The sequence below is a fragment of the Dicentrarchus labrax genome, unplaced genomic scaffold (assembly GCF_905237075.1).
Source record: "Dicentrarchus labrax unplaced genomic scaffold, dlabrax2021, whole genome shotgun sequence".
NCBI classification, from domain to species: domain Eukaryota; kingdom Metazoa; phylum Chordata; class Actinopteri; family Moronidae; genus Dicentrarchus; species Dicentrarchus labrax.
Window position 1 is genome coordinate 18,116,645 of NW_026136718.1, and position 11,745 is coordinate 18,128,389.

The 11,745-nt window shown below is 41.0% G+C and overlaps 1 protein-coding gene across 1 annotated transcript; it reads left to right on the forward strand.

Moving 5' to 3' along the window:
- Nucleotides 1–2,427: 2,427 nt before the first annotated feature.
- On the forward strand, nt 2,428–5,873 carry s1pr3a (sphingosine-1-phosphate receptor 3a). The gene is made up of 2 exons (XM_051377464.1): nt 2,428–2,714; nt 3,458–5,873. Exon 2 carries the CDS (start codon nt 3,588–3,590, stop codon nt 4,785–4,787), a length of 1,200 nt encoding a protein of 399 aa, XP_051233424.1. The 5' UTR covers nt 2,428–2,714; nt 3,458–3,587; the 3' UTR covers nt 4,788–5,873.
- Nucleotides 5,874–11,745: the final 5,872 nt, after the last annotated feature.

Below are 11,745 nucleotides of genomic sequence, written 5' to 3' on the forward strand. Positions count from 1 at the left end.
CGTCTTCCTTCCATTATGTATTATGTATCATATTGTACCATATCGTGTATTATACTATATACATGTTGGGCTGGTTACTCAAAAATGTCATTTATTCTTCATTACTTATTACTCTTTTCAAAAGTAATTTATTTAATTTTATTTCACTTTTAGCTTAGCTACACTACTTGTTATATTACTTTCCTGATAATTGTGTCCCTTTTCCCCAAAATTCAGACCTACAACGATTAAAATCAAGTTTTGTTTGTTAAAATCAAAAGTAATGGAACTATTTCCAGCCGCTGAATGAAAGCGTTTCCATCTTCCAACCTAGTCTCCTCCACAATTACAAAAATGAATCCATCCACATGAAGGATGTGACTGGATTGATAGATTTAAAATCAGTAGGGGATGCCAAAAAAAGTAATGTTGTCACTAATTATTTTGGAGGGTGTAACTGTAATGTTATTAATGAACTCTATTAGTAAATAATTACACTACTAGTTAATGGGTAAAGTAATATTATTTATGTAATATTATTACTAGTAATGAGTTCCTTCCCAACACTGATTTCATATTGTGTGTAATCTTTTAAAAATACATATATTTAGTTCATTTTATTTCTTTATCGGCACAGAGACACAGCTGAAGTTTTTACCCTTTTAAACCCCTCAACCACCTGGTAGTTTATCTTTAACAATATATATTTTGAAATGGATCATATGCCTTGTTTGTAAAATCTAGAGATAATATCTGAAAAGTAAGTAATTAAAGCTGTCAAATAGCTGTGGATTGGAAGTATAATGGAAGAATTTAAGTACTTGTAAATGTAAATGTATGTTACATTCCACCACAAATGAATCTAAATCAAATCACGTAGGACCTCCACCTCCTTTTCAGTTCTCTGGAACTTTAGCTCAGCCTATTGCTCAGTTCCTGGTAAGATTTATTTTGCCGACTCTCCCACCGTCTGTCTCTTTCTCTTTCTCACTCTCCCAGGCTGAATGTGAAACCATGGTACCTAAAGTCAGTGACCGTCATGTGGGAAAACTCTAATGAAATGCATAGTGTAAACACTCATTGAGAAGTAACAGCCCCTACCCCACTGTTTCCGCCCATTGCACCATCCAGTGGTTGGAACAACTGCTTTTGGGAATTTGATGGGAATGTGCGTTTTACACAACACAGAGCCAGCTCAGAGAGGGGAAGGGGGTGTTGGATTCGAGTTGAAGAGGAAGGGCTAGCGGGTCAGACACGGTCCTCAGTATGTCCCAAATCATCCACATCGGGCTGTGGCTTCTCTCCTGTGTTCTCACCTGTCAGTGGTTCCTCAAGTCAAACAAACACCAGGAAATTGTAGTAGGAAAAGCTTGATTGGACAACTTTTACTGCTGTTATATTTTCTGCTAATTTAAGCATTTCTGTGTCCTTTGACCACTTCTGTTTCAGTTCATCGAGCTATTTCTGCAGTGACTGAACATCACACTTGTGTTGTCTCTGGCTGCCTTTGACCAAATGACCCCACTCTTTGTACTTAGACATACAACTCTATGGGTTGCAGATAAAACTATACACAGTGTCCCGTTGGAACATTAAGCCTCCAATCTGTGATATATTTCTTTCAAAGTTCATAAAAGGAGAAGGAAAGTGTGACTCTTCCCTTCCCGTATATTCCAGTTGGCTCCAATGGGAGAGGTCTGACCTATCTCACACTCTGAAGGAGCAAAGGGACCCAGTCGTCTTTTATTTCGACATGAAAAACAATGAGTCATCAAATCACAGATGTAGAACGGGTTGCAACGTCTTGGCCAATCACTAGAGGGGATGAATTGCACAGAAAGACAAATAAACATGTGTCAGTTTTTGTTTGTTTATGACACTGGGGTCAACGTTTAGACAGGATTTTGCTTTCTGTTCTCTAACAAAATGTACTTATGGGGGTTGTTTGGTTGAGTATCCTTCATTATTTTCAAACCTGAAAATATGCACAATTTATATATAATAAAAAGTCAAAATGAACCTATGAAGTTGATCCAGACAACTACTGTTCAAGGCGATCTATTAGAGAATGACACAACTTCAAGGAGCACAGCCTTGCAAGGCCTCCAGGCAAAAAACTGTAACATGTGTTGGGACAAGTAAGTGCATCAATTTTATGACACAGACAAATTAATTGTTGTTGTTAGAAATAGTCAGCTGCTCTTTGCTCATGGATAACAAAAACAAAACTCTTTAAACTACACAAAATACACACAAATTAACCAAATCAATCAAACTCACTCTGGGTGCTTGTTTGAAAGTGCCAAGCAGCCTTATAAACATAAAGCGACACTTCTGTACGACACTTATGCGTCTGGCATAATGAAACAATCACGCGTGGCTTTGACCTCTCTCCTCCTGACTCATAATTAATGGTAGAAAGAGGTGAAGGAAGATCCCGCCCCGCAGGCTGGGAGGGGTGAGAACTGAGAGAGTCACAGAGCTGGAAAGAGTCACAGTCCGGAGAAGGAGCCGAAAAGTTCAGGACATAACACATGTGGATGTTTTTTGAGTTTCCAAAGTGTTTTGGAAATTGTTATAAGGGCGAGGACACAATATTGACTTTTCACCTCAAGTGAAAAAAAATCACATATTTTGGACCAGGGCATCATTACGCAGGAAAGAAAAAAAACCTTCCAGATTCTGCGATCTTTCCCCACCACCGGGATGTTTAGATGTGAGAGCAGTGACTTCAGGTACGTTAAGTTATTGTAGCTGTGGTAAAGAACTGTAGAGAATGTAGTATTTTATACTGCAGGTTTTTCCGTTTCAAAATGACTCCTCCATTTAACTTTGAGCAACTTTCAAAACAGGGAAAGTTGCTCATACCTCCATGAGTAGGCGTGTTGTTTGAACTTAAATTGTGTTCAAACGTTGGCAATTATTTTACTTTGATAAACGAGAATTGCCTTTGTTACAGGCTGTATTGATTCGTGGTACACATAATTAAGAGTAATTATGAGGAAAAACCTGTTCATCCAATCTTACACAAACCCTAAAGCATTATTTCAAGATTATTATTGTTTATTTTCGAGTCACAGCCACTACTATCACTGTAGAAATGTATTCAATCAGAAGTGATAATGCCAAAGGATTTATAAACAGCAGTAGCTGCCACAGCTGTTTGTTCAACAGGCTGCTATTAATGGGGGCAAAAAGAAAATGAGAACTTGTAAAGTCCTTATCTATAGGTTCTTCTTTATTTATTAAATAGTTCTCTGTGTGTTTTATGTCATTTATGTATTTTAAGTGCTGCTGTCATCTTGGCCAGAGAACCTCTATTAGAGAGATATTTAATCTCAGTTATGCACTTTTCTAGATTTTTTCTTACATAAATTAACCAAAATGTTGTTGAATGTAACTTTTGTGACTTCAAGTGTTATAAAAAAATATACATTTTGTAAGTAAATGTTATGTCTTAACTGCATTTGATTGGCAGGTCCTTTAAGAGGCTCTAAGATGACAGCTGTGACCCTGCCAGGTTGAGCAGCCTCAGCCTCCCTCTGCTGTGTCCAGTGCTGTGGCGCCCTCTGCTGTGTGACCGGGGAAGGCCAGGAAGGGCAGGCAGTATGGGGAACATACTGGAGGAAGGGATGAACACTGTCATCGTCAGCCACTACAACCACTCGGGGAAGTGGGACCGGCCTCGCAGCAGTGGGGCCTGTAAGATGGTTGTGCTGCTCTTCATCTGCGTGCTGATTGTTCTGGAGAACGTCACGGTCCTGCTCGCTCTCTGGAGGAACAAGCGCTTCCACAGCCGCATGTACTTCCTCATTGGTAACCTGGCTCTATCAGACCTGCTGGCTGGTGTGGCCTACGTGGTTAATATCTTTACCTCAGGGCGCAACACCTTCTTCCTGACACCAGTGCAGTGGCTGGCCAGAGAAGGGAGCATGTTTGTGGCCCTCAGTGCATCCACGTTCAGCCTTCTGGCCATTGGGATTGAGAGGCACATGACTATGGTGCGTTTGCGCCCATGTGAGACAGCAGGGCGGGGGAGACTTCTAGGTCTGCTGGCAGCCTGCTGGCTTGTGTCAGTGCTGCTCAGTGCCCTGCCCAGTTTGGGATGGAACTGCCTGAACAGTATGGACTCCTGCTCCACAGTGCTGCCACTCTATGCTAAGAGTTACGTGGCCTTCTGCATCAGTGTGTTCAGCGCCCTGTTGGTGGCCATCATCATCCTCTACATAAGGATCTACCGCCTGGTGACCTCTAGTGGCCGCAGGGTGAGCAGCCGGCCTTCAGAGCGCTCACTGGCCCTGCTGCGGACAGTGGTTATTGTTCTTGGAGTGTTTGTTCTGTGTTGGACCCCTCTCTTCCTCCTGCTGCTGCTGGATGTTGGCTGTAGCCCAGATAAGTGCCCTGTGCTTTACCAGGTGGACTGGTTCATTGCCCTGGCTGTGCTCAACTCTGCCCTCAACCCTCTGATATACACTCTGTCTAGCAGGGAGATGAGGGCGGCGTTCTTCCGGCTGCTGTGCTGCTGTCAGACCAACATGGAGTCCTCTGGGACTCCTGTGGCGGGCAACCCCCACCTGGGCACAGTCATCCCCACAGCAGAGAATAGCAAGACCAGTTTGGGTGGAGGAGGGGGCAGTGGGGCTGGCAAGTCCACGCTGAACAGAGGGAAGGTTTCTACACCTATCAACTCTGAAAACAAGCATGGAGATCTCTCAGCCACTGCTGTGCCACATCCTTCTGGACCTGCAGACCTGCTCTCGGCTGTGCTTGTGAAGGCTGGGGCGCTGCCGCCCCTTGGCAAGTTCTGAGTGGAAGCACCTTAATGAGGCCTTACAGTCACACATATGTAGACATAGAACTGACATAGTCCTGCTATTAGCCACTTTTTGTTAATGCACTATGGCCAGTGTAGCATGGATAGGATGAAGGAATAATATTCAGTTGGAACCACATAAGTGTAGATTGCAAATCCGAGTAAAATCAAATTCATCCAAAGCCACTATTTACAACAACTCAACACTATTATTCACAACACTAGAGTGACTGATATATTGTGTTTGTCTTACACAATGATTAATGTTGACTTTTCAAAACTATGAAATACAATAAGACAGTTTCACAGACATGGACTAAATCAAACCCCAAAATACATCTCTTGGCTTAATTAATGTCTGTGGAACTAGTATCTTGTGTCTGTCAGTGTGTTTATTTTTATTTTGTCATTATAACAGCAGAACAGATCAAATTGGGGCACTTTATTTGCATGTGCTATATGCAAGTACTCTTAAAACACCTGCATTTCCATCACAACATGACTTGGTAAACTTTATTTTCTGTGAAAACATTTGCCATTTTAATACTATTGATATAATTTTTTGGTATAGTTTGTATGCATAAAAAACATCATGGTACTACGGTTTTATTATTGATTTTGTTATGATTTGAGCTGCACTGAGAGAGAAAACAAGACTAAAAGTGTATTTGTCAGACAAGCGGCCTCATGAGGCTGTGATGCTCATTACGCACCAGAAAACATATTGTTGGATGACTGAAAAATGTAGAGACAACATTGCCATGTTTTTACTTAAACCAGTAGTGTTCAACTTCTGTACAGTTACCAGAACTGACTTATCTTTCATTGGTTGAAGCTCCACTCTGTCAGCACCAGCTGCACTGTGAGCTGAATTAGCGTGGCTAATAACTACACTCATGGACATTTTTGCTCCTCATCAGCACATCTAGAAACCACTCACACGTCAACTAACCACTAGAGAATAGGAGTGTTGGATGTGAATTATTTAATGGCGGTAGACAGCAAATTACATTTCTGTCTAGGGTGGTGTAGTGCCTGATACCATTATATAGCAAATAAAATAAAATCCTATTCCCTTTTATGAGATTTTCACACGTGTCATTTTTTTATATTAAATCTTGCTTGCTTTTAACCCTCTTCCTCTCATCCTGATCCGGTCTCTGTGTTGATCCTCTGCATAAATTGTTGAGTTACATATAAAGGATCTAGGATCTTTTGCACCACATGGATGGTACATGTTTGCTCCTATCGCTCTGTTGTTGTCGAGGTTCACATGAAATTTTCAGTCATACATATATTAAAGCAGGAATGATTCGTCAGTTTATCATTTGCTATTCAGAGAGTAGAAAGAATTGTCATGTGATTTAACCTGCAGCACTGATCTAATATCCTAATGGGAAGCTGATTGATGCTCTCTTATTGCCATTCATAGGTAGACCTCGTTCAGCCAGTGATGAATAATGCAGAGAAACTTGTGATATTTATTTAACAAGGGGTTTCCATCTCAGTGAGGTCAGGTGGCTATTAGTCACGAAAGGTATACTGCACAAATCTCACTTTGAAGAGCTTTCTGTCATTGTGAAGTATGCCCCGTCATTGTATAAATTATCTGGAACTTGACAAAGCCCAGTGAATAAGATAACCGAACAGTTTGGCTTAGGTTTTTGTTACATTTAAACAAAACAAACTGAGGTGGCATTATTTAAAGGGTTTAGTTGTCAGTGTTATGAATTTTGAGAAATCAGATCCTTGAAGTGGAAGTGGACATTGTTTTTTTAGATGCTGATAACTAAAGACATTCGATTCATGTGTTTGTTTTTGTTGCAACAAACCCGCAGCAGTGAAGGTTGCTTTGCCTTGAACCGAGAGATGAGCTGATTGCAGCAGAGTTTGTTGTTCATACCACATTGCACAGCATAGACCAGACAGGAGCTGACAGACTGGCATTTCATACTCACCTCAGCTAAAGGATGTGTCTCTGCTCCGCACCTCCGGATCTGATGAAAAAGGACAGCGAGGACGCAATACCAGCTGAGCATTTCCAGCTTAAAGGTCACTGACTGCTTCCTGTCAGAAATGTTTGAACACTTTTCCTGAATATGCCATTAATAAATGGCAAAATGTTTGTAGTCAGGGAAGCCCCCCCCTCCCCCCTTATGAATCCCTGCCCCCCCTTATGAATCCCTGCCCCCCTCTTCCATTTGAACACCATAATTATCCTGATCCCAATCTTCATTAGACTTACTTAGATTAAAAAGTAAAGTTGGTTTGCAAATAATTAAAATAAATTGGAACTTTTAATTGTTGGTGATTTAGCTAACCAGGTGATCCACTCATATTTAAAACATATGACAGTAGACTTACTTTAGAAAGTATATAGGCATTGTTGCAAGATTTCAGTTTTACTTTTAAACAATCACATGGAGAGGTAAGAGCTAATAAATACTAGGTGTGCTAGCTGATTGCTCAGTGGCATCAGTTAGCTTTGTACCTTGCGCTTGTGTCCCCATGTTCAAAATAAATGCTGCAAAAGTGCCCTCTCTGATGCCCCAACGGATGAAACATGATAAAGTGCCCTATGTGGTGGCCCAGTGTGCAAGAAAACACAATGCAGTTCTGTCTTGGGTGCTCTTCTAGTGGAGAAAATGCAATGCCATACTGGCTGCCCTACATACTAGGAAAGGGTTTGGAACTGTTTCACTGTAAATGCTTCACGACTTACTGCCCGCTGTTGCTCCAACGCATGCAGCCGGTGCCCTTTTTATTTTTTCCGCTCTTGCTCCACCAGGATCTGAGCCCCCTACTGATACCTTGGAAATACAAAATATCTTGGATCAGAAGTTCTCTCTGTAGTCCCAATCATGTCAAAAACTATATTGTGTGAAATGGATTCCCAAAAAAGGAAAGGTCATGATAAAATATTGTTAACTTCCAGTAACATCAAGATGAACGGTTGATCTAAATTATTTATCCAACTACCATTTAGTAGAAAATTTGTTGAACAAATCTTAGAAATGTCTGTCAAAAATGAAGAAGAATGTAACCAAAGAAGGAGTTATGAGAGTGCACTAAAGGTCTTAAACAGAATGTATTTAAAAGCTCAGTTATATATCACCTAAAATGTCCTAACAGTAATGGTGATTACATGAAACTGAACACTGCTTAATTTCCAGATTAAGTAAACACACAAGAGGATCCAACACTGCTGAGTGTGAATATTTAACATATCATTTGATGAATTCAAATATGTGATTGATATAAAGATTCTTCCTGTTCAATCAGACTTGACATGATGAACAAAGCTGAACAAAGATAACTCGTGTAAAATCAATCTATGGACAACACAGACCAAAAAAGACCAAAAAAGGAAAATAAATTAGTCACACAATAAAGATGAGGCTTACAGACGCAATATTGCACATCCCAACTGCTGTCATCCTCGGACTCCGTCGTTTCATCAGCCTTTCCTTAAAAAATAACAGCTTAAACATGTTCATTGAACATGTATAATAAAATAAATTCCTTTTCATTTTAATCTTTTTCATGTCCCCAAATTTCCTGCTGTGACAGATTCCATTTCTCCAAACACCTGAAACAAACACCATTTAATGGCTGCATGTGCTAACTGGGTCAAACACCTTAATAAATCATGTTAACTAAATAGCCGTCACCAGTCTTCTTTGAGGATTTAGACATGGCGGATTTGTGTCATTCTCTGTGCACAATGCCTATTTGCATATGACTAATGTGAACACGACAGAGGACAAGAGAATCACACCACCCTCTGTCATCATGATCCTGGCTTTAAACTGCTGTGTGGTGAGGAAGAGAGCATGCATGTGTGTGTGTGGGTGTGTGTGTGTGTGTGTGTGTGTGTGTGTGTGTGTGGGTGGGTGTGTGTGTGTGTGTGTGTGTGTGTGTGTGTGTATCCATTTGCATGTGTCACGTTCATTGTGCAGACAGACGTGTATGTGTGTGCGTCCGTGTGTGTTTGAGAGAAAGAATAAAGACTCCATCTGGTCCGAGCCACTGAATGTGCCAGTATGAAACACTTCTGCCATTCTGAAGTCCCCATTTGAAGCAGCTCGGAGGTGGAGTGGGGCCAGTCGGGGAGCAGCAAGGGGTCCCATTTGAGGCGGCCACTCACGCAGGGAGCCCCCAGCGGAAGCCATTCTCCCCTCTACAGCTGAGTTGTACCACTCTCACCAGAGGAGACACACACATTCATCTGGTGTGTGATGATTCTCCTCTCCTACTTTCACCTCCACAGCTCTCTGATTCAATACGGTGTAATTACACGGGCAACAAAGAGAGTGGAGACCCGGGCAGACTTTGGTGATAAGCTTGCAGGGATCAGAAGGCTTTATCCAGGGAGCAGCTGGGGGAGCGAAGGCAAAGGTCATTTCGTAGGAGGATAACTGAAGGAGCTGGCTGAGACTTGGCTTGGTGGACACCTATTCCAGAATCCCCCTCAATATCCCCCTGCCATTAATTCTCCGGTCTGGTGCTGAGCAAGTGGACTCCAGTATATTTTGATCTTATAGTAATTTCAACATCTAAAATACGTCATTTCTACATTTTCTTTTTCCTGAAGCAACAACAAAAACATCATTTGCTGGGATATCTGATCAAAACACAATACCTCTGGTTATTGGTACAGAGACATAAGAAAAAGCAGCAAGAGAGAAACTGAAACCAGCAACCATTGTTTGCTTTTTAAATGACCTAAATTTCAATTAATTTTTTTTCAATTGAGAAATCAATGTATGTATTGTTATTTATGTTTTTCTCTTGAGGACAGAAAAAGCAGCGTGCAATTGATCGCCATGTCAGACACATATTGTACCGTCATGCTGCTTTTTCCACCTTAAAATAACTATAGTACTATAAACGTACTATATACAGTATGTGTAGTGCTATATGAAGAGGTAGTCTGGTCCTCATTGTCAAGAAGAAGAGAACTACACACTGCCTTCTAGTATTTTGCACCATTGAGACATAAACATCTCATGCTATTACATGAATTTAATCACATTTCTTGACCTTTTTAGAGATGTGTTGATTGTTTCGGATGGTATTTGTGTGTGACTGGTGAGTTTTGTAATGTGCCTTATCTGTGTCACCTTTCTTCTGAGATGAGAGATGTTGACTATCTGATTAAATAAAGGTTGTACACTGGATTTGCCTATCTCTGCAATGCCATCCTATCATAACAGATAGATGGCAGGAGTGGATAAGCAATCTCTTCCAAATTCTTCCCTTAAATATCACTCTCGCCCTCAATCCCCCAAAACAGCAGCTGCTCTCTCTCCAAACCTTCTCTGATTGCAGTCTTCTGGCAGGGCCTGACGGCATGCACACACCTGCTCACACTGACCTCCAATCTATCTCCTGCACGCCTGCCACAACTGCAGGGATTAGCATGTCTGGGATAGGGGATAAGTAAGAGGGAGGATGGCGGCCTTTTAGTCTGACATGTGTGTCCCGTCTCCCTTACTTGTGGCATTGAGCATGTGTGCACAGCTGGCTGATTCCCTGCCCTGAAAGACCTCAAATGTGAATCTCATGTAAGAGTTAAAAGCCCTCTCTAAAACATTATACTCATGACTAAAAAAAAGTTAAAGTTCAGAAAAAATATTTTCAGGTATAACATACCAAGAGGAACTAGGGATTTTAAGGGGGCACTGCACAATTTTAGTCATTAAGTCCAGTTTAGTTGTCAGGAGGAATGATACTCAGCCTGTGAAAACAGTTGTATAACAGTTGTCATCTGTGGTTGGGGAGGCTGAAGAAAACAAGGTGTGTGTGTATATTGACATTTTCAAGGTTTGACTAGTGACAAAAGTTTCTGCCTCTCATGGTTTGATTTTGGAAATTCCTTTTTAAAAACCCGTCCCTCAAAAGTCGCCCCAATTTTGTGTAAATGCAGTGCTAAATTGATGCATTACCCTTATTTTAATATGAAGTCAAAATCAGTTTGTCACTGGAGGATTTAAATGTTTTATCTTATCTGATCTTTAGCCTCGGATGGTCCCCTGAGATTACATTTTTCTTTCATAGAGTCCTGGGCAAAATGGCATTATATTTGTTTTCATAGCAACCATTTAATATCAGCAGGTGTCCCTTTTTGATGTCATACGTTTAGTGACCTATTTTTAAAATGGTATTTTATGGTTCTTTTTTTTCACTGGCTAACTTGTTGGTATTTCTACAGGACAATAGTCACAACAGTCTTTTTTCACAGCATTTTGACTTGCAAAAGCAGAGAAAAGGGACATTGATAGGTTTGTTCTATTCAAGTGTCCAAGTCGTGACAGTGAGCCAGTGTGTACATTACCAGGACACTGAAACTGAAGCAGCTAAATGGAATTCATCCGTCATTAATTTGATTAATTATACCTGTGCTTTTAATAATGTGATATGCAGAAATGTCCTCTGTGAAAAAAGGTATCTAGCCATCGAACACAATTATTTTAGGGCCATGCGTGTGTGTATGTTATGTGTTTTCCTAACACATTCTCTGGCTCTGTGGTGATCACAGGTGTTCATTCCTCCAAGCCTGTCTGATAGATTAACAGCTGCCGTCACCGCATAATCGTAGACACCCCCCAAATCTGACATTACACACATTCTGATTTGGATATGACAGCTGCACACACACATTTCACAACTTACACACAGCAGACTTGTGGCATAATGCTGCAAGGACAGTTGTTCCAACCTACACAAATGTGCTCTTGAAAATATCTACTGATATCTATTAACTAAAAAGAAATACTTAAAAAAGCAGACAAGGTAAGAGCTATACAAATGCCAGAGAAGTGTGAGCGTGGTATTTGTTTGATTTTTACATGCAGCACTGCCACTGTCGTTATTATTCATATCCCTCCCCAGGGAGCCTTGTTTGAAAAATGGGACTACAGCCCCCCCTCCATGTCACCGTCTCTCTCTCT